Raw genomic sequence first — 22,527 nt, 5'->3', positions numbered from 1 at the left:
TGCAGGAAGTAACAACAAGTAATAACAGCAATATAAGTATGTGTTGGGTGGAGTGAGTGTGAAAGAGACAGTGTGTGTGTGAGCTGGGTGTGTGTCTGAGCTGGGGGAGTGTGTGTGAGACTGCATGCTGCCCCTTTAAGAGAGCAGCTCTTTGCAGGCTGAAGGAAAGCTCCTTAAGACACAGCAGCACCGTCCCACTCTGGGTGAGCCCTGTCCCCCACCCCACCTGCTCTGCGGAGATGGGGCACATTGGGAGGACAGGGAACAGGCTGACATCAGAGCCCCTCCCCCTGCTCCTTACAGCAGACTGGAATCTCCCAGGAGCAGCTGGCCAGGGTGGCTCCAAGGCAGGGGGCAGGAGCCATGGGGCTGCAGAAGCCAGCAGGGGGAGGGGCACCCCTGCTGCGGAGGCGCCCCTTTGACATTGCACTCCATCATGCTTTATAAAAATACGTGTATGTGTGTGAATATAACGTAACTGGAATATGCTTTATGCAAAAGGTCTCTTGTAAGGGATCATTACAAAGCTTATAATCTACTGAGTGTGGTCCTCCTAGTTGTATGAATGTATCATTCTTGTACCTGAATCTAGGAATATGGAGCATAACTCTGAGGTCCTATTGTAGTTATGCAACATGTGGGCCACTAATGGTGGCTTGTAATCTTAATGGCTCCCATTAGCTAGGACAATTGACTGTGGATGGCTCTGTTTACCTGCAAGTCTCCAGTGCATACGTGCAGGCCAGTCCTGGAGGAATGGAGGGGGGGCTCACGGGACATGTGATCATGTCACCTGACCTGGAATCCATCTTAAACCTGGTGCTTCTCCAGTTAGAAGGAGGGGTGGGAAGGAAGGAGAGACTAACGATTCCCTCCTTGTGCCAAAGATATAAAAGGGGGTGGAACAGAACAAAGGGGGCTGCTGGTCATGAAGAAATCCCTACGTACCCACTGAGCTGGAGCTAACAAGAATTGAACCAGGGGAGAGGATTGGGCCCAGACTAGGAAGGAGTCTAGTCTGCGAAAGAAGCTTATTGGAACATCTCTGAGGGTGAGATTTACCTGTATTCAGTTTCTTGATGTATTAGGCTTAGACTGGCGTGTTTTGTTTTATTTTGCTGGGTGACTTACTTTGTTGTGTCTGTTATGACTTGAAACCACTTAAATCCTGTTTTGATACTTAATAAAATCACTTTTGTTTATTAATTAACCCAGAGTTAATGATTTATACCTGGGGAGCAAACAGCTGTGCATCTCTCTCTATCAGTGTTAGAGAGGGTGGACAATTCATGAGTTTCCCCTTGATAAGCTTTATACAGTGTAAAACAGATTTATTTGGGGTTTGGATCCCATTGGGAGCTGGGTCTCTGGGTGCTGGAGACAGGAGCACGTGCTAAGTCATTTTCATTTAAGTCTGCGGCTTGCGGGTGTGGTTCAGACCCTGGGTCTGTGTTGCAGCAGGCTGGCATGTCTGGCTCAACAAGGCAGGTTTCTGCAGTCCCAAGCTGGCAGGGACAATGGGCTCTGAGGTAGTGTCAGCACATCAGGTGACAGTCCCAAGGGGGTCTCTGTGACCCAACCCGTTACAGCCCCGTTCGCCCATGGCTAAGGCCAGCCCTGGATTACTTCATTTGCTCTGTGATGACCAGAAGGCGTTCAGATACCCCAGTGTCGAGCGCAGTACGATACCCTCTAGAGCAGTGGGTCTCAAACTGTGGATCAGGACCTCAAAGTGGGTCATGACCCCATTTTAATGGGGTCACCAAGGCTGGCTTAGACTTGCTGTACCCGGGAACCAAAGCCCGAGACTCACTGCCTGGGATCCGGTGGGCTCAGACTTTGATCCCCCCTCCTGGGGTCGTGTAGTAATGTTTGTTGTCAGAAGGGGGTTATGGTGCAATGAAGTTTGAGACCCCCTGTGAGAACAGAGCAGACCAGGTGATGCTAGTTACTGATCCCTGCAAGACAATGCAGTTACCACAAAGCCAGATCTTAGCGTGAAAGCAAGTGTTCAGTCTTTGAGATATACTGAATCGATTGTGTTTGTCTTTGTGTTACAGTAGCACCTACTATGTGCACGGATGGGTCCAAACGCAGCAGAATCTTTGGTTTCTAGACATGTCTGAGAATCACAGAAACAGTAAACTTGCAAATACGAATAAAACTCACTTTTTATTTCCATATGTTTCTCAAATTAGGAAGCGCAATTGTGATCAGGGATCAAGACATATTCCACTGGAGCTGCAGGATTGTAATTAGCACGTGCCAAAAGAAATCGATACCTTCGCTGTGCCATGACGATTTTTAAAACGACTTATAAACCCCTTGCTGGCTTGGAATGATTCATCCCCTGTTAAATTTCCAAATTTTGTTGCTTGGGCTTGAAGAATTGGCCCCCTTAGCGGCGTTCCTTTCAACCTTTCCTGAGCAAACCACGTGCACATGGTTTTCTCTGTCGTGGGTTTTTCTGAATAGCGCACACGTTTGCACTTAAGCCCCGCGGCAGAATCGATATTTTGTAGAAAGCCGTTCAGTTTAGATTCAGTTTTTAGCCATCCTCGGAGAGCAGATTCAGCAATCCCAGTGTCTTTTGAAACTTTGGCCTGGGTTTCTCCGCTATTTGCTCAATGTATTGCAGCAGCTTTTCTTCTCCACTGTAGGAACGCTGACGCTTGCCCTCTGCCCTGTAGCGTGAGAATGACTAAGCGTGCGTGATACGTCTTTACGAACACAGGGAAAAACATACAACACGATTCTGCTCCGCACTTCCTGTCGATTTCTATCTCAGTGAGTTAGTGAGCAAATCTGTAGCGCTACACAGCAAGTTCCTGTACCGCGTGTTAACGAGTCTCACGTGTGAAATAGATAGCACGGGGAGGCATGGCGGTACCGCGTGTTAAGTGGATTCGTGAGTAAACGGGTCATGTGTAAATGGCTCTGTACCATACATACATGCGCGCACACACATACACACTCATATACACACACATACATATACAGAGAGAGAGAGAGAGTACATATAGACAGTGCGCACACACATACACTGGATAGATACATACACTGACTATTATTTTAGGATATGTAGCAGGGTGGACCCCTGCTCCTGCCCTGAAGGGGTTGAAAACAGCCCTGGGAAGGGGCTTTAGGCTGGGCTGATGGGGGAAGTGGCTGCAGCTGGGGCCACGCCTCAAACTGAGCACCAGGGCCTTATAAGAAGGCCAGGGAAGCCAGAAGCCCAGTCAGTCTCTCTCCATCTATAGAAGGAGATGGGCCTGGCTGGAGGGAGCAATGCTCAGTGCCTCACATGCCTTCTGAAGACACTCGAAATGACAAACTTGCATTGGATACACACAGTCATTTTCTAACGATAAAAATGGGGGTGTAGGTTGTTTCCCTGAGATACAGAGTGTCAAACTCACCCTGGGGAGATTGGAGCCAGCGCCGTAGAGAGGGGAAGGGCCCTGTGCCCCATTACCCTCCCAGCCAGTCCCCCCAGCCAGTACGCACCCCCACGTGGTGGGGTCAGAAGCCGGCTGTCCGTGGGAGCTGCCTGTATCTCCCGCTTGCGTCGATGGCACCGAGATCTGCAGCCACTTGAACCGGCTTCTGCAAGACGCTCTAGGGCCAGATTCACACCCTGACTTCCCTTTCCTGTCTTGAAATCTCACATCTTGCACCAGCCCTCGCCCTGACACTCGCGCCTGCTCAGTCCCAGGCAGGTCTCCTCAGGCACCCGGTTCTTCCCATTGGAGTCGGGATTCACTAGCCATCCTAACCGGACATCTGCTGTTCCAGTGCGCTGTTCCCAGCCGCCCCGCCCCAGAGGCGGCTGCATCTCAGCTCGGGGTGAGTGATTAGCATTTGCTGCATGTACAATATGATAAGAGGTGTGAGCTGCTAGTCTTCAAATATTATTGTTTAATGGGGAAAACCAGTAATAAAGGGATAGATCTGGGATGGGGGGCAGGTAGCCAGGACTCCTGGGTTCTATTCCCGACTCTGGGAGGGGAATGGTCATAACAGTGGGGCTGGGAGCCAGGACTCCTGGGTCCATGCAGAGCTCTGGGACCAGAGTGGGGTGTACAGGGTCTCAGAGTCAGGACTCCTTTCCTGTCCCTGGCTCTGGGAGGGGAGCAGGGTCTAGTGGGTTACAGTGTGGGGTGGAGGCAGGGAGTCAGGACTCCTGGGTTCTATCCCAGCTCTGGGAGGAGAGTGGGGGTTAGCAGAGCTCAGAGCCTGGACTCCTAGGTTCTATTTCCAGCCCCACAAGCAATATGCAGTCTGCCCCTGTTGCAGGGAAGATGTGGTTAGGGCCGGCCAGAAGGAAGGGAAGTCGGCAGGATGCTGGTGCTGGGGTTTCTGAGAGAGCATCTCCCCCCAACCCCCTCCCGTCTGCTCCCACTTCTGCTTTCACATTCCTGTGCTTGCTGCTTCCCCAGGATCTCAGTCAGGAACCCAGGCTGCATGGTCGGAGAGCCAGGTGCTGGGCCCCCCTCTGCAGGTCTAGGGGTGAGTGGAAATAGGGGGGAGGGAGCTGGAAGGTCTATGGAGACTGGGGAGCCCCTCAATTCCGACCAGCAGCCTCTTGCTATCCCAGCCCTGGCTCCCCGCCCCCACAGCTCTGCCGATGCCCCTCAAGGCCGAGCAGGGTCCCGACCCAGGGATGGGGATGGAGGCTGGATCTCACGGGGCCGGTCCCTGCCCCTACAGCCCTGGGCAGCAGGGCCCATCCCACCCTGCTCTGGGCTGGTGCATGGGCCATGGTGGATCCAGGCTGACACCCGCTGAGCTCACTGCACCAGCACCCAGGTGGGGTGGATGAGGAAATGGGCTGCAAAGAACCGGGTGCGGACTGGTCTATAGTTCCCAGACTCCTCCTTTGCCCCCTTTTAAAGATGGCCCCTCTGTTAGATGTGGGGACCTGCATGAGATAACCCCTAAGCTTATTTGCCAGCTTAGATTTAGTAGCTGCCACCACCAAATAGTTTAAACAAACGTTTATGGGAGCGTCATTGGAAACTCTGTCTTCCCCCCAAATATTTCCCCAGTCTTTATCCCCCTTTTCCTGGCAGGATTGAGACTGATTCACCTCCCACCAGTTCCTGGTGAGCCCAGATCCAAAAATCCCTTGGATCTTAAAACAAGGAAAAATCAATCAGGTTCTTAAAAGAAGACTTTTAATTAAAGAAAAAGGGGTGAAAGGAATACCTCTGTGAGATTAGCATACAAGCTACTCTCACAGACAACAGATTCAAAACCGGGGCCAGCTCTGGCTTTTTTGCTGCCCCAAGTGCAAAAAAAAAAAAAAAAAAAAGCAAACCTGCGGGGTGGCTGGAGCACCAGAGCAAAAAAAACGGTGCAGGGTGGCCGGGACGTGGGTGCAGGGTGACTCCCGGCGCTGCAGACATGCCCTGGGCAGCGGAGGGAGGGGGAGAGAGCGAGGGAGGAAAGAGAAAGGGGGCGGCCAGCTGTGGCAGACAGAGGGTGCAGCCCGCTCCCAGCAGGGTGCTCCTCTCCTCCGTGCCACTGCCCCCTACAGGGCAGCTGGAGCGGCAAACCAAAAAGAAAAAACCCGCGGGGCAGCCGAAGTGATGAAGCCAAAAAAAAAAAAATACCATGGGGCAGCCGAAGCGGCAAAGTAAAAAAAAACAAAAACAAAAAGAATTTGAGGGAATGCTGCCCCTTAGAACCTGCCGCCCCAAGCACGAGCTTGCTTGGCTGGTGCCTGGAGCCAGCCCTGTTCAAACCACAGAGGATGTTCCTCTGGGCAAAAACCTTAGTTACAAAAAGGAACCCAATTTGATTTTCCCTCTGTGCAAAACCAAGTCACAAAAGAAAATAAACATAAGCTAATACGTTCCTTCTCTAAACACTTACTACTTTTAAGAAATGTTAAATGGCTGATTCTTGGATCCTTCACTCCATCACAAACTTTTCTGAAGAGACAAAGACTGATTTCCCTCCTCCCTCTTTGTCCCCCCCATTGGTTCCTCTGGTCAGGTGTCAGCTAGGTTATGTGACCTTCTTAACCCTTTTCAGGTAAAAGAGGAATTAACCCTTAACTGTCTGTTTATGACAGATGTCGTTTCCAGTCCTCCTTTCTTTTAGACCCCCTGAGGATCCAGCGAGGTATTCTGAACGAAGCATCATCCTTTTCCCAAATACTAGAATATGGGGGAGCTGAGAGGAGATTATGGTGTTGGGAGAATGCTTTGTCAGTCCTTGGTTTTTTTATTCACAACCCCTAAAGCGTGTGCTCCAGGTGTGTGAATGTGGGCGTTTTCGCTCATAGTTTTATCTGGGCTTGGTGTGGTGGTGGCCGCTAAGGAACTGTAGTTGTGTTTGAGTGGTTGGTTTTTAACAGAGTCTTTTGTGTTGTCCTTGGGTTTGATGTATAGGAGGTGTGGACTGTCCTGAGGCTTCATCTGCACTCTTGTGCTATTTGGTATTGGTGTCTTTAATGGTCTCAAAGCAGATTCCTGGTTCTTTGGCTGTTCCAGTGAAGCTGTCCCTGTAGCTCCAACTACAGCATTGCCAGGAGAGCTGCACATGCCTGATAAGGGGGAAAAAGCATTTTACAAAACTTAACTTTACCATCTTTCCCACCCACACCTATGTATTTGCTTAGTATACAAAACTGGGTGGATAAAAATCAATGATTTTTTTAAAAAAATTAATAAATAACATTGGGTTTTTTTAATTTAAATAGGATTTTTCTTTTATAAAATACTTTTTGAGGAAAAAAAATCTATCTAAAGATTATGTCAAGTATCAGAGGGGTAGCCGTGTTAGTCTGGATCTGTAAAAGCAGCAAAGAATCCTGTGGCACCTTATAGACTAACAGACGTTTTGCAGCATGAGCTTTCGTGGGTGAATACCCACTTTGTCGGATGCAAGACATCCGACGAAGTGGGTATTCACCCACGAAAGCTCATGCTGCAAAATGTCTGTTAGTCTGTAAGGTGCCACAGGATTCTTTGCTGCTCTATCGAAAGATTGTTTTAATTAAAATACATTATAGCCCCAAAATATCTCATCATGGAATAGGGAGTATAAATTCTAATTCTATAGTATGAGACAAGATATTCATGTAATATTTAAAAAAAAGTTTTGTAAATGAGTTCCAATAACGACTGGCATTATTATTGGTTAAATTGGAAAAGATGGGCATCATTATGAAAATTGAAAGGTGGATGAGGAACTGGTTAAAGGGGAGACTACAATGGGTCATACTGAAAGGTGAACAGTCAGGGTGGAGGGAGGTTACTAGTGGAGTTCCTCAGGAATCGGTTTTGGGACCAATCTTATTTAATCTTTTTATTACTGGCCTTGGCACATAAAGTGGGAGTGTGCTAATAAAGTTTGCAAAAGCCACGAGGCTGGGAGGTATTGCTAACACAGAGAAGGACCGGGATATCATACAAGAAGATCTGGATGACCTTGTAAACTGGAGTAGAAGTAATAGGATGAAATTTAATAGTGAAAAGTGCAAGGTCATGCATTTAGGGATTAACAACAAGAATTTTTGTTATAAACTGGGGACTCATCAGTTGGAATTAACAGAGGAGGAGAAGGATCTCGCAGCATTGGTTGATCACAGGATGAGCCACCAATGTGATATGGCTGTGAAAAAAGGCTAATGCGGTCTTGGGATGCATCAGGCGAGGTATTTCCAGCAAAGATAAGGAGGTGTTAGTACCGTTATACAAGGCACTGGTGAGACCTAACCTGGAATACTGTGTGCAGTTCTGGTCTCCCATGTGTAATAAGGATGAATTCAAACTGGAACAGGTACAGAGAAGGGCTACTAGGATGATCCAAGGAATGGAAAAACTGTCTTATCAAAGGAGACTCAAAGAGCTTGGCTTGTTTAGCCTAACCAAAAGAAGGCTGAGGGGAGATACGATTGCTCTCTAGAAATATATCAGAGGAATAAATATCAGGGAGGGAGAGGAATTATTTAATGTGGACACAAGAACAAATGGATATAAACTGCCCATCAGGAAGTTTAGACTTGAAATTAGACTGAGGTTTCTAACCATCAGAGGAGTGAAATTCTGGAACAGCCTTCCAAGGGGAGCAGTGGGGTACAAGACATATCTGGCTTCAAGACTAAGCTTGATAAGTTTATGGAGGGAGTGGTATGATGGGATAGCCTAACTTGTGCAATTAATTGATCTTTGACTATTAGTGGTAAATATGCCCAATGGTCTATGATGGGATGTGAGATGGGGTGGGATCTGAGTTACTACAGAGAATTCTTTCCTGGCTGTCTGGCTGGTGATTCTTGCCCACATGCTCAGGGTTTAGCTGATCGCCATATTTGGAGTGGGGAAGGAATTTGCCTCCAGGGCAGATTGGCAGAGGCCCTGGAGGTTTTTCACCTTCCTCTGCAGCGTGGGGCACGGGTCACCTGCGGGAGGATTCTCTGCACCCTGAAGTCTTTAAACCATGATTTGAGGACTTCAATAGCTCAGACATAGGTTAGGGGTTTATTGCAGGAGTGCGTGGGTGAGATTCTGTGGCCTACGTTATGCAGGAGGTCAGACTAGATGATCATAATGGTCCCTTCTGACCTTAAAGTCTATGAATCTATGACTCTATTCTTCCTTTGTTTTCCCTCTGGATGGAACTGGCTGGTCTGGTCACTCAAGTCCTCTCTTCATAGCTCATTGTTCTCCCACTGGCCAGAACCAGCTGTGACTCCTGAACTGGGCCTCCGAGTCACCAGGTCACCAGTCACTGTGGTATCCATTCTCCAGGCCATTCACTGGCCCCCTGTAACAACAAACTCCCTCTCCCACCACTTCGCTAAACCAGTAACACCCAGGAAACTGAGTCCCACCCCCTCTGCATGCAAACCATTGAAAAAACTAAACAAAAAATCCTGCTTCATCACACCCGCTCCCCTGCTCTCCGCTGCTCTTGCCCGGCCCCGAACTGTGGCCGATCGGCCGGAAGTGGAGCAAACTCACTGACTGGAAACTTCCTTTTGTACGAGATCCGCTTGGCAACCAGCCTTCCAGCACAGCCATTGATGCCCACATAGAGGGGGGCAGAGCTGACGTGCCAGTGGCCTGGTGCAAAGCGTGCCATGGTCTTGCTGGGAGACCGGGCCAGGCTGGGAGACTGGGGAAGGCCCAGCTGCCAGGGCTGGCCTCAATGCATCTAGGGGGCGCTGCATTTCTTTTAGTTATAAGTTTTTCCCAGACACTTCTGCAGCTCAGCACTGGATGAGGGATCCCTGTATAAACAGTCCCCGTGCCCCACCCCAGATTCAGCTGCATCTCAGCTCTTAAATCGAAGGCTGGAGTCTGCAGCCACTGGAATTCAGCTGCCCTTTCTGAGATCCGCTGCCCCAGCTCTCATCATTAGGGAATCCTCAGTGACCCGGGACCTGGGAGGCGTTTGAGGAACCAAGAGACAGAAAACAAATGTCTGCTCTCAATGGACCAGTTCTGATCTGCTAATGATTCCTCTGCTAGGAGTCCACAGGGGAAAATACCCGTGTCCTATTCCCCCTTCCCACAGCCAGTCCCCCCATGGTGGGGTGAGAAGCCAGCTGTCCGTTGGAGCTCCATGTATCTGGGACAATCTCTCGCTTGCATCGATGGCACCGAGATCTCCGGCCAGCGGATCCAGGTTATCCAAGACGTTTCTCAAATGCAGGTTTTCCTGTGGTCAGATCCTCATGGGTCGTGACTGGGGTGGACAAAGTAGGGACCCCTCCCCTGGGCCCGCCAGCAGGGGTTTGGCCCTGCCCCATCTGGAGACACAAACTCTGGAGGAGAGGGGGCCAGTGAGTTCCCCTTCCCAGGGTGGTGAAGTCTGTTCATCGCTGGGGTGGCAGGCTCCAGCCGTGGGGTTTCAGGCTCCATCTCCGGGCCCGGGGTCCCTCCCTGAGCCCTGTCCTGTGGGCTTTGGGCTCTGTCTCCTGGCCATGCAGCGGTGAGCTCTGGCCCTGGACCCTGCCCATGCAGCAGTAGGCTCCAGCCCCGGGCTCACCCCCCCTACCCATCGCTCCGACTGCCTCCCCAAGCCCCCCCATCCAGTCCCCCTATTGCCTCTGGCCCCCACTGCCTCCCTACCCACCTACCCATCTGGGGCTTAATTTGTCCCCTGCACTTCTGGGCTGAGTCAGTCTGCTGGGAGAAGGGATACGTTTATGTTTGTCCCTTTTCTCAGCAGACTTAGGAGCTAGCTGGGAGGCTGGAAAAAGCTCAGGGGCCGACTCTGTGGGTGCTCCCGGGCTGGAACCCCCATGGGAAAAAATAACAACAACAAAAGACAGGAACGTTCAAAGCCCCTTATTTGTGTCTCTGTTCTGTTCAGGTCCAGGAAAGAATAGAGAGAACTGAACATTATTTTATTATTGAGTCGGCAAAACCCCCTAAATAAATGACTGACAATGGTTTCAACATGGATCTGTGCATATTTCTGTGTTTTTCCTAAAGTTAATTCAGTATTTTAGGATTTAGGATTTAGGAAGAATTCTCTGAGCCAGTGAGCTCTTTGCAGCCGTCCCACCCCACAGGTGAACGCATCTCAGCTCTGGGTAAGTGATTAGGATCTGCGGCCCGTACAGTGTGATAAGAGGTGCAAACTGCTAGTGTTAAAACATTGTTTGGTAACTGGAGACAGCAGAAATAAAGGGTTAGAGCGGATGCAGGGGCTGGACGCCCCCCTGCCACTACTGGGTTCTGTCCTAGCTGAGGGAGGAGAGTTGGGGGTTAGCAGGGCTCAGAGTCTGGACTCCTGGATTCTATTTCCAGCCCCACAAGCAATATGCAGCCTGCCCCTCTTGCAGGGAAGCCGCAGGCAGTGCCAGCCAGAGGGAGGGGAAGTTGACAGATGCTGATTTTGGGGTTTCTGAGAGAGCATCTGCCCCCAAGGGCCCCGGACAGCTCCCACTTCTGCTTTCAGGTTTCTGTGTGCGCTGCTTCCCCAGGCTCCGAGTCACAAACCTTGAGGAACCCGGGCTGCAGGGTCGGAGAGCCGGGTGCTGAACCCCCCTCTGCAGATCTAGGGGTGAGTGGAAATGGGGGGGGGAGGGAGCTGGATGGTCTATGGAGACTGGGGTGCCCCTCAATCCCGACCCACAGCCCCTTGCTATCCCAGCCCTGGGCTCCCCACCCCCACAGCTCTGCTGATGCCCCTCCAGCCTAAGCAGGATCCCACCCCAGGGCTCCCCCACCATGGGGACCACACTGGAGACATTGGCTCAGGGGGGCACATACAGCAGGGGGTTCCCCAGCTCCCATCTCTCAGTCTCCTTCCTGAGGGCAGCAGAGGGATGGTGGGAAATGGAACTGCCGGGGGTTTCCCCTTCCCCATGGGGGCGGGTTTGGGGGCAGGGAGGGCAGGTATTGCAGAGGGGGCAAATATAGATACCCCAGGTTGAGCACATACGTGCAAACTTCTCACCCATAGTCCCACTGTGCTCACTCCATTGTGCTGACCCAACTCCATGGGGGGCAAAGTGGGGTGTATGTGTGGGGCACAGACCTCCTGGGGCTCCCAGATACTCTACAGGGGCAGGGCAGCCCCCCAGGGTTAGGGATGGAGTCTGGATCTCTCTGGGCTGGTCCCTTCCCCTCCAGCCCTGGGCTATGGGGCCCGACCCACCCTGCTCTGGCAGGGGATGGTGCATGGGCAAGCTGAGACCCGCCCAGCTCACTGCAGTGGAGGGGGAGGCAGGAGTGAGAGGCCTGTACCATTTTAACAGGTAAAGACGGGGGGAAGGTGTGAGTGGCCTAATTCACATGTGAGGAGGGGAAGTCGGGAGTGGGCCCCACCATTCTCACAAGAAGGGACAGGATGGAGGGTCTGTAACACTGACAAGGAGGAGAGTCCCAGCTGCAGAAGGAGCAGGGTCGAGTGGGGCAGTGGAGAATGCAGCTGTGGGGCAGAGAGGGCAGCATTAGCGCCCCACCCTGTCTGCAGAGTTCACTGTGCGTTGTGTGAAGAAATACGTCCTTACATTTCTTTTAAACCTGCCGCCTATTCATTTCATTTGGGGACTTCTAGTTCTTGTGTTATGGGAAGGAGTAAATCATAACACCGCATTTACTGTCTCCACACTAGTCAGGATTTTACAGACATCTATCATAGCGCCCCTTAGGAGTCTCTTTTCCAAGCTGAACAGTCCCAGTTTTATTAATCTCTCCTTCTGGGAAAGCTGTTCCACACCCATCATCATTTTTGTTGCTCTTTTCTGAATCTTTCCTAATTCCGATTTGAGATGGGGCCTCCAGAACTGAATACAGTATTCAAGATTTGAGTGTTACCATGGAGTTACAGAGGGGCAATATGATATTTTCTGTCTTATTATCTATCCCTTTCTTAATGATGCCCAACAAATTCTTTTGATGACCGCTGCACATTGAGTGGGTGTTTTCAGAGAACTATCTATAGTGACTCTCAGATCTCTTCCTTGAGTAGTAACAGCTAATTTATACCCCACCACTTTATATGTATAGTTGGGATTATGTTTCTCAATGTGCATCACTTTTCATTTATTAACATTGAATTTCATCTGCCATTTTGTTAGCTAGTCACCCAGTTTGGTGAGATCCCTTTGTAGCTCTTTGCGGTCAGCTTTGAACTTAACTATCTTGAGAAGTTTTGTATCATCTGCAAATTGTTCCACTTCACTGGTTACCCCTTTTTCCAGATCGTTTATGAACATGTTGAACAGCCCTGGTCCCAGTACAGACCCCTGGGGACACCACTATTCACCTCTCTCCACTGTGAAAATTAGCCATTTATTCCTATCCTTTGTTTGCTATCTTTTAACCAATCACTGATCCAGGAGAGGATCTTCCCACTTATCCCATGACAGCTCACTTTGCATAGGAGCCTTTTGGGAGGAACCTTGTCCAAGGCTTTCTGAAAATCTAAGGACATGGACTGGGTCACCCTTGTCCACATGCTGTTGACTCACTCAAAAAATTCTAGTAGTTTGGTGAACCATGATTTCCCTTTACAAAAACCATATTGAGTCTTCCCCAACAAATCTCTGCATCTGATCATTCTGCTCTTTTCTATAGTTTCACTTTACTATAATTTCAACCAGTTTGCCCATCACTGAAGTTAGGCTTCTTGGACTTCAACTGCCAGGATCACCCCTGGAGCCTTTTTTAAAAATTGGTGTCACATTCGCTCTCCTCCAGTCATCTGGTACAAAAGCTGATTTAAATGAGAGTTAGTAGTTCTGCAATTTCACATCTGAGTTCCGTCAGAAATCGTCTCCAGCTTCCTTATGAGAATGTCATGTGGGACTGTGTCAAAAGCCTTGCTGATGTCCAGGTATGTTATGTCCACTGCTTTCCCCCAGCTCCCAACCAGTTACCTCGTCAAAGAAGGACACAAAGCTGGTTTGGCAGGATTTGTTCTTGGTAAATCCATGCTGGTGATCACCCCTTCGGCCTCACAAATTGAAGGTTAAATACATTGCTCTAGTAGCTTTCCAGGTGTTGAGGTCAGGCTGACTGGTCTATAGTTCCCCGGCTCCTCCCTTTCCCCCTTTTAAAGATGGCCCCTCTGTTAGCCCTTCCCCCGTCTTCTGGGACCCCTCCTATCATCCATTAGTTGGCAAATATTATTGCCAGCGGCTCCAAGATTTCTTCGACTAATTCCTTCAGCCCCCTGGGTTGAACAGCTTCCTGCCCCACTGATCTGAATTTATTCAAATTGGCCGGAGCATCTCTGACATGTTCTTTACTGATCCCGATTTGCAGCCTTTCCCCTTTGTTGTCCATGGTAACTTCACTGGTTGCCTGCTCACATGTTGTTTTACACTGAAGCAAAGCAGGCACTGAGCAGTTCTGTCTTCTGACCATCTTCTGTCACCAGATCAGGATTTTCTGGCCGCTCTCATGATTCTTAGAGGAAAATCTCAGGTTTTTTTTTTTTGCCAATTTAAAGATTTTTTTAGCCCACGATCTCTCAGGACCATCTGGTGATTTGGGATTTTCTGAGGAGGGGGAGGTCCCTGCGCTGCCAGCAGCCCCAGATCAGACCCCTGCAGGGCCCAGCAGCACTGATGGTCCCCCAGGCAGATCTGTGTCCCCAAACAGCCTCTGCTCTCACACTTCCCACCCCTCGTCTGTCTCTAGGTCTGTCCCAGCCCAACGCCTCAGCCATGGGCACAGCTCTGCTGCCACACTGTGATGCTGGGGAAAGGGAGCTCCCACCTCAGGGCCCCCCCTGGAGAGCAGGGGGTCCTGCCATGCTGAGGGTCCTGATCCTCGCCCTGCTCTGGAGGGGTAAGTTAGCAGCACCTGCAGCCCCAGGGCAGGGGGAAGGGCAGAACCTGCGCTAAGTGGGGCCAGGTCTGTCCCAGGACTTGGAAGGGAGATGGGCCAGAGGGGGAGGGGACCCCAGTGCCCCCGTGCGGTGCTAGAGGGCACTGAGAGACAGGTAGTGGGGGCAGGGGGCTCGATGTAGGGAGGGATGGAAAGTAAACAGAGTGAGAATTGGTCAAGGACCCAGGACTGGGCTCAGATGGGGCTGCAGGTCGGGAGTGAGGGGCATTGATAGATCTCGAGGGGGAGTTGGGCCGAAGTTAGGGCTTTTACTGGCCTTCAACTGCTGGGATCACTCACAGGACCATCTGGTGAATTGGGGTTTTCTGTGTGCGAGGGAGGTCTCTGCGCTGCCAGCAGCCCCAGATCAGCCCCCTGCAGAGCCCAGCAGCACTGAGGGTCCCCCAGGCAGATCTGCGCCCCCCAGAGAGCCTCTGCTCTCACACTTCTCACCCCCGTCTGGCTCTAGGTCTGTCCCAGCCCAACGCCCCAGCCATGGGCACAGGCCTGATGCCACAGAAGGATGCCAGGGAAAGGGACCTCCCAGCTTAGGGGGAAGGGAAGAACCGGCGCTAAGCAGGGCCAAGTCTGTCCCAGGGCTTGGACAACAGGGAAAGGGGAGCGCAGTGCCCCAGTGCGGTGCTAGGGGGCGCTGAGTGACAGGGAGTGGGGGCAGGGGGGTCGATGTAGGGAGGGATGGAAACTAAATGGAGTGAGATTTGGTCAGGGACCCAGGGCTGGGCTCGCAGGGGGCTGCAGGTCGGGAGTGAGGGGCACCAGGAGAGCTCTGGGGGCAGGACCGGCTCTAACATTTTTGGCGCCCCAAGCAAAATCAAGGAGCGCCGCCCCTCTCCGAGCGTCGCCCCGCCCAAATCCCCGCCCCCCGAGCGTCGCGTCGCCCAAGTCCCCGCCCCCCAACAGGGCACCCCGCCCCCTAAGCCCCTCCTCCCTCCAGCACCGCCTGGCCAAACAAAAACAAACCCCGAGTGCCGCCCCCTCCCGTGCTTGGCAGGCTGGTGCCTGGAGCCGGCCCTGTCTGTGGGGAGCTCGGGGGGGGCTCTGCTCTCTATGGGTCCCACTTCGATCCTTCCCCGTCCCCTGCAGGGTCCCTGTTCCAGCCGCTCGGATTTACCCTGACGGTGCCGCAGTCGGTGTCGGTGCAGGAGGGTCTCTGTGTTCTCGTCCCCTGCACCTTCACGTACCCAGCCTCCTACGACACCGACAATCCCTCGGCCCAGCTCTACGGACAGTGGTACAAGGAGCCTGCTACTGTGGGCCAGGATCCTCCTGTGGCCAGCAGTGTCCCTGCCGTGAGTGTGTCGCAGGAGACCCAGGGCCGGTTCCGGGTGACCGGGGATCCAGCGCACGGCGACTGCTCCCTGCAAATCAGTGATGCCCGACGGACGGATGCTGGGAGATATTTCTTTAGCATCGAGAAAGGCCTGTTAGAACACACTTACTGCTCCAATTCCGATGGCACTGACCCTGCGCTCACGATCTCTGTGCCAGGTAAGAGCAGCCGCAGTCACCGCTTATGAGGGTTCCTCCCACTCTTAACTCTGGGGTACAGATGTGGAGAGCTGCATGAAAGACCCCTTAAGCTTATATTCTACCAGCTTCGGTTTAAATCTTCCCCAGGGCACAAATTCTTTCCCTTGTCCTTGGACGCTATTGCTGCCAGCACCAAGTGACTTGTAGAAAAATTCAGGGATGGGAAACTTGGAATCTCTCTCCTCCCAAAATATCCCCCCAAACCCTTTCACCCCCTTTCCTGTGGAGGCTGGAGAACAATGTACCAGGGTCTTAAAAGAAGAACTTTATTTATATGTATAAAAAAAGAATCACACCTGCAAAAATCAGTCTGGAAGGTAACTTCACAGGGTAAATAAAAGATGTAAAAAACAGAGGATTCCCCTCTAGCTCAGCTTCCTAGTTACAAAAACAGGAATCAAACTACATCTGTAGCCTAGGAAAATTCACAAGCTAAAACACAAGGTAACCTAACGCCTTTCCTTTCCTACTTACAATGTCTGTGGTTTTAGATCTATTCTTCCAGGTATATTTGCAGGAGATGTTGTACCTGCCTGGTCTCTCCCTCCGTCCAGAGAGGGAACAACAAAGAGAGCAACAAACAAATCCCCCCCGACCCCCACAGATTTGAAAGTTTCTTCTTTCCTCATTGGACCTTCTGGTAAGGTGCCAACTAGGTTATCTGAGATGATGAACCCCTTACAGGGAAGGCGAGTTAGTACAGCTGCCAAAGAGGGATTCCATGCTACTGCACACAGAGAGTTGTTACTCTTCCCTCTAAATTTATGACACCGCTCATCAGCCCCCTGAGCCAGTCAATCCCTGCCCTGGGGCCAGATCGGAGCTGCGCCCGTAAAGAGCAAACGCCCCGTGTCCCCAAGTGATTCTCTCCCCTCTCCCCGTGTCTCAGGGCTGACGGAGGAGCCAGAGATCCAGATCTCGCCGGCTTGGGGGCTGCCAGGGACGCTGCTGGCCGGGAAGCCGGTGACTGTGACCTGCACGGCCCCTGGGCGCTGCTCCGGGCCCCCTCCCCGAGTCACGTGGACGGGGCCGTTCAGCGACACAGCCCGGAACGTCTCAGCCCAGCTGGCGAACGGCACCTGGGCCCACAGCTCCGCGCTCAGCTTCACGCCCAGCTTGGAGGACGATGGCAAAGAGCTCGTCTGCAACGTCACCTACAGGCCACCACAGGGACCTTCCACCCGCAGAACCGTCCAGCTCCACGTCGGCAGTGAGTGACCCCCCCAGCCCCTCCTCGCCAGCCCTGAGCCCGCTCTGCTGGGACCGCCCCCCCGGCTCCCAGCCCTGCCATTCAGCCCCTCCCCCAACTCAGCCCTGTGCTGGGATCTCCACCCCCCACCCCTCAGCCAATTCTACTCCAGGCCCCTTCACCCCACACCGTGCAGCCCCTTCTCCCTTGGGATCTTCACCCCTTCCTGCCCCCCTTGGCTATGGCTCTGCCCTCCCATCCACACCCCCAGGTTCTTCTCTTCTGGGATCCTCTCTAGCCCCCTGACCTGCCCTGCCCCTAGAAGCCTCCTGTGCTGGGATCCACCCCCACATTCCAGTCCCCCCTTACTGGGATTCCCCACCTCACACCAGCCACCCCAGTTCCCCCTCAGATCCCCCCAGGCTGTCCCACCGTGTCTCCTCATCCTCCCCTTCCTGCCGGGATCGGTGGATGCTCTATATGGGGCAGAGGGTTAACGAGACCCAGTCACTGTCCGGCACTGAACACACTCCAGACTTGGTGCCCATAAACCTTGGCCCGCCCTGCCCCAGGGCAAACCCCCATTAAATGGCCTGTGACCCTCGCGCTGCAGATCCAGGGCAGAGGGGAAATCAGCGGCCGCCTTTGCGAGGTGAAGGATCAAATCAGGCATCAGTGTAAGGATGACCCTTGTTCCCTTCATCCGGAGGGGGATTTAGCAGGAACCCGCCCCCCAGACACCAGCCCGACCCCGAACATCTACACAGACCTCGGAGGAAACGTCCGCGCTGCAATCAGAGACCCACAACCCGAGCCCCGCGAGCCCGACCCAACGGACCCAGGCTCTGAGCCTCGGCGCCGCTAGGCTTTGAGGGCAGCATGGACGGACCCTGCCATGCCTGGCCAGATGGTACCAGCGTCCGGCTGTTCTGGGTGTCGCTTTTCGTCGCCTCTCTGGGTGCAGCCAGGCTGCAAAATACCCAGGCCTGGCCAGCTAAGCCAGAGTGCAAAAGGAGCGGGCTTGGGAGAGACGAACCGAGGGGGGAAGGCAAAGGACGAGGGTGTTTGATGTCCCTGGTGGTGTCTGGGTTGGGGGTGGGGGCAGGATCAGGGTTATTTAGACCCCCAGCTCTGGCCCACCCTGGGGAGGACACGTTTGAGGAGCCGGACACTGAACGTCTTGCCACTCGGCAGACAGTGGGGCTGTGGATGCTCGCTCAGGTACCCCGGAGCAGCCTGGCCCCTCGTTAGTGACTCTGCCAATTAGGCCACATTTTGACCCACCAGTTTGGGTCCCTTGGGTTTCCATTTCCCATGGTTCTGGTTCCCCGGCGTGGCCCTAACCCGGCCCCTGGGTTCCGTCGGGCGCCTCTTGGGTGGGGCTCAGTCGGGTCTGTCGCTTCCCTTCCCCACCCACGGGCCTTGTGTCACCTCAGGGACTTTCCCATCCCCCATCTGAGCTCACAGCGAGGGGCCATGTCTAGGCTCAGGGATCACTAGTGCCCCCCTGCTGTCCAACCTCCCTGATCCCCCCTGTCTGGTTTGTGTTACAAACCCGCCCGGGCCCCCCAACATCACCGTGACGCTTACCAGGAACGGACGCCCCGGTGAGAGGCCGCGCTGCGAGCCCCAGGAACCAGCAAGCGCCTCCTAGTCACGCTCTGCCCACGCTCAGGGCCAGGCCCCAGGCTCAGCCGGGCCAGGCTGGTCCATGCCCGGAGGGGAGAGCCCGAGGACTGTGGGGATGGTGGTGGGGGAGCAGGCCCAGTTCCCTCTGCCTCCGACCCTGGGGCAGCACTAGGGGGTGCTGGCCAGTGGGGATGAGATCAGTCATGGACCAGTCTCTGAGACAGAGACCGGCTGCCATGGAAAGTCGCCAGGATTGTGCTCCGACCCCAGAGCTGCTACGTCTCCACACCGGGCGAGGGCTCCTCGTGTAAACAGCCCCCGTTTCCCACCTCAGAGGTGGCTGAATATCGGTTCCTTAGCAGAGGATCTCTGGGGTGGGGGGCAAAACCTGCCTGTTCCTCTCCTCCAGTGCTGGCCCCATTGGGAGCTGAGTGCAACATTGTGTCTCTGGAGACCCGGGAGGGCGACTCCCTGAGTCTGGGCTGTGAGGCTGGGAGCAGAGCCGAGGCCACTCTGAGCTGGGCCAAGGGGCATGAGTTCCGGCTGCTCGTTGAGTCTGAGTGAGGTTAACCCACAGGACTCCCTGCCAGCGAATGTGAGTGGGGTTAACCCAGAGGACTCCCTGCCCCTGCCCCTGGTTTTCTCTCTCTGACTCCTGTCGCTTTGTCTCCTGCTCTCCCCAGACAGTCCCCGGCCGGGGACGGGGCTGAACTCGTCCTGCCAGCGCCAGGGGCCCAGCATCAACTGCAGCTGCTCCCTGCGCTCCCAGCCTCCACCCCAGCTCCAGTGGCAGGTGGACAGGGAGCCCCTGGCTGGGAATGGCTCACGAGGGGGCCTGCAGGTCAGCTCCTGGGCCCAGGGGGACGAGGCCATCAGCACCCTGAGCTGGACGGGGAGCACTGATGGAGGCCATCAGATCTTTTGCCTCGGTTCCAACCCCCACGGGTTCTATATTTTACTGCTGAGCCCACCGGAAACAGGTGAGAGACCTACCCCTCTAGAGGGCGCCAGCTCTGACTTGGTCCGAGGGTGAGGGATTGGCTTCTTCTGGGGGCAGGGAATGGGGTATTGGGCTTATCCCCTCTAGGGGGCGCTGGCTCTGACCCATCCCCAGAGTAGGGACTGACTGTCTCAGGGGGCTGGGAATTTCCCCTCTAGGGGGCGCCAGCTCTGAGTCAGCCCCAGGCTGGGGACTGGCTTGCTCGGGGCAGGGTTGCAGGGATCTATCCCAGACCCTCAGCTTGTTCTGGCTCCCACAGGTGGCCTCACTCGGGCATTGATCGAAATCAGCTGCAAACTCGTCTTCGTGGTGACTGGATTTTTCCTGGCCTATTACCTCACCCTGCTCTATTACAGACGGTAACTCAGCTACCGACCCGCCCACCAACCTGCCCATGCACCCATCTACCCCCCTACCCATATACCTACCCACCTATGTACCCACCTAGCTACCAACCCACTGACCCACCCATCTACTCCCGTACCACCCCACCTACCTACCTACGAACTTACCATTCTACTCACCCACCCACCTACCATCCCACCCCCCTACATACCCACCTCCCTACCTATGTAATTACTGACCCACCCAGCTTCCTACTACCCCACCTAGCTACCAACGCACTGACCCAACCACCCACTGACCTACCCACCTATGCACCCACCTACCTCCTATCTATCTACGCACTTACCCAGCTGTCAGTTTTCCCTCTCCACTCTGAACTCTGGGGTACAGATGCAGGGACCCACGTGAAAGACCCCCTATGCTTATATTCCACCAGCTTAGGTTAAAAACTTTCCGGAGTCACAAATTCCTTTCCTTGTCCTTGGACGCTATTGCTGCCACCACCAAGTGATTTAAACAAACATTCAGGGAGGCGTCACTTTGAGCCCTATCCCCCCCCTCCCCAAATATCCCCCCAAGCCTCTTCACCTGCTTTCCTGGGGAGGCTTGAGAATAATGTACCAACCAATAGATTAAACCAATGAGCACAGACCAAATCTCTGGCTTTTAAGGACACTGAAAATCAATCAGGTTCTTAAAAGAAGAATTGTATTCTCAAGAAAAAAAGTAAAAGAAGCACCTCTGTAAAATCAGGATGGAAGATAACTTTAAAGGATAAATAAAAAGATTCAAAACACAGAGGATTCCGCTCTGACTCTGCATTCCAGTTACAAAACAGGGATAAAATTACCTCTTAGCATTGGGAAAATTCACAAGCTAAAACAAAAGACAATCTAATGCATTTAATTTGCTATTTTTGTAATTTTAGATACTTATTCCAGGTCGGGCTTTAGGAGAGTTTATTTTTCTGCCTGGTCCCTCTCTCTGACCCAAGAGAGAACAACAGAAAAAGCACAAACAAAACCTCCCCCCTTCCCAGTTTTGAAAGTATCTTTTCCTGTTGGTCCTTCTGGTCAGGTGTCAACTATGTTAATTGAACTGATTAACCCCTTACAGGTAAGTGATTCTGTACCTCTGGCCAGGAGGGATTTATGTTACTGCATACATAGGGTTATTACCATTCCCTTTATATTTATGACACCAATTAACTAACTACTTACCCACCCACCTATGTACCCACCTATCACCAGGCCTAGGTACCTATTCACCCACCCACCCCTCTGTCTATCTCTCTATCTTGAGTGTCAGCCACTTACATATCCCAGAATCTCTTTCTGTCTCTCTCTCTCAGGACACTCTGCTGCTCTCATGAAAGCAGAAGGAAGGACCGGCCAGGGGACAGGGAATCCACGGTGCCTGAGTTCGGCGTGTAGATCGGGCCATTCCTCAGTCACCGAAGAGCCGACAGGGAATTAGAAACTCAAGGGACTGAGGAATCAGAGAATGAGACCTCAGCTGGGGGCACTGCCATCCCGGGTGAGGCCAATGGGCCCTGTTGCCTCCCACAGTGTTTAATTTGTATTGAAAGAGATGCCAGAGCTCAGCTGTGGCTCAAATTAAGCCCTGGCAGGGTGGCCTGATACTGGCGAGGGCTGGCCGGGCACCCAGCTCTGAAGGCAGTGCCACCGCCAGCAGCAGCGCAGAAGTCAGGGGGGCCTGGCACATGGGGTGTTGCCACCCTCCTGCGCTGCTGCTGTGGCTTGTGGTGCCTGGTGCTCGGCATGTGGCTCAAGGCTTCGCGCTGTCACACGTGGGCTGCATCTCGCCAGAGACCACGGCCTCCCGCAGCCCCTGGCCACTCCTGGCTCACTTGGGGGGGCACCAGTTCAGACTTGGGGCAGGGGGAGGAAACTTTAACCATGATTCAAGGGACTACTCAGGGCTTTCAGGGCTTTGCAGATAATAACTTAGCGATTCGCTGACAGGAGCACTGCATCTAGTTGTTATATAAAGAAAGAAAATATATATACAAACGCCCATTAAAGCCACGTTTAAATCTTATATGTAAATTTAGAACAATCAGGAGCTAATACAGTGAGATATTCCCAATCCCAAGCCTTGAGGTATCAGTTCTGGAGCTTTAACGCAGATATCAGAAACACACGTCTGATACTTTGTGCACAATCTTTAGTAGAGATAAATAAAAATAAATAATATCGTCTTATTTCTGAAACAGACACACTGTGTTACTGCCAAATCGCCTCTATTTTAGTCAATTATTTTTCACTAAAAACATAATTTTAACATATGTGATTAAGGGTTTTTTATCTTTTATTAAGAAAGGGAATTAATGTTTCTAATTCTTTTGGCATTTATGTTTATCAACCACAATCGTGTATTTATATGTGACTCACAAACATTTGACTCCACCATTGCTATTGGTATCACAGTTGGAACTGCAGTTATTTTCATGCAAATATTAAGTTAATTTACAGCTATAACTAAAA

The 22,527-nt window shown here is 52.6% G+C and overlaps 2 protein-coding genes across 3 annotated transcripts; both read left to right on the top strand.

The window, feature by feature from the left end:
• Positions 1–10,974: 10,974 nt before the first annotated feature.
• Positions 10,975–17,075, top strand: LOC120390574 (sialic acid-binding Ig-like lectin 12). The gene is made up of 4 exons (XM_039513307.1): positions 10,975–11,028; positions 14,118–14,267; positions 15,411–15,815; positions 16,747–17,075. Exons 2-4 carry the CDS (start codon positions 14,144–14,146, stop codon positions 17,073–17,075), a joined length of 858 nt encoding a protein of 285 aa, XP_039369241.1. The 5' UTR covers positions 10,975–11,028; positions 14,118–14,143.
• An 841-nt stretch (positions 17,076–17,916) lies between these two features.
• On the top strand, positions 17,917–22,184 carry SIGLECL1 (SIGLEC family like 1). Of its 2 annotated transcripts, none has more exons than XM_039512693.1 (4): positions 17,917–17,956; positions 19,359–19,655; positions 19,935–20,034; positions 21,372–22,184. In XM_039512693.1, the coding sequence occupies exons 1-4, from the start codon at positions 17,926–17,928 to the stop codon at positions 21,451–21,453; spliced, it is 510 nt and encodes a 169-aa protein (XP_039368627.1). In that variant the 5' UTR covers positions 17,917–17,925; the 3' UTR covers positions 21,454–22,184. The 2 variants fall into 2 exon arrangements, with proteins under 2 accessions (XP_039368627.1, XP_039368628.1); XM_039512694.1 differs by lacking the exon at positions 21,372–22,184 and adding an exon at positions 20,949–21,033.
• Positions 22,185–22,527: the final 343 nt, after the last annotated feature.

Source organism: Mauremys reevesii, linkage group 24 (genome assembly GCF_016161935.1).
Source record: "Mauremys reevesii isolate NIE-2019 linkage group 24, ASM1616193v1, whole genome shotgun sequence".
In the NCBI taxonomy this organism is placed as follows: Eukaryota; Metazoa; Chordata; order Testudines; family Geoemydidae; genus Mauremys; species Mauremys reevesii.
The sequence above is the reverse complement of the archived record's forward strand: the minus strand, read 5'-3'. Positions and strand labels throughout refer to the sequence as shown.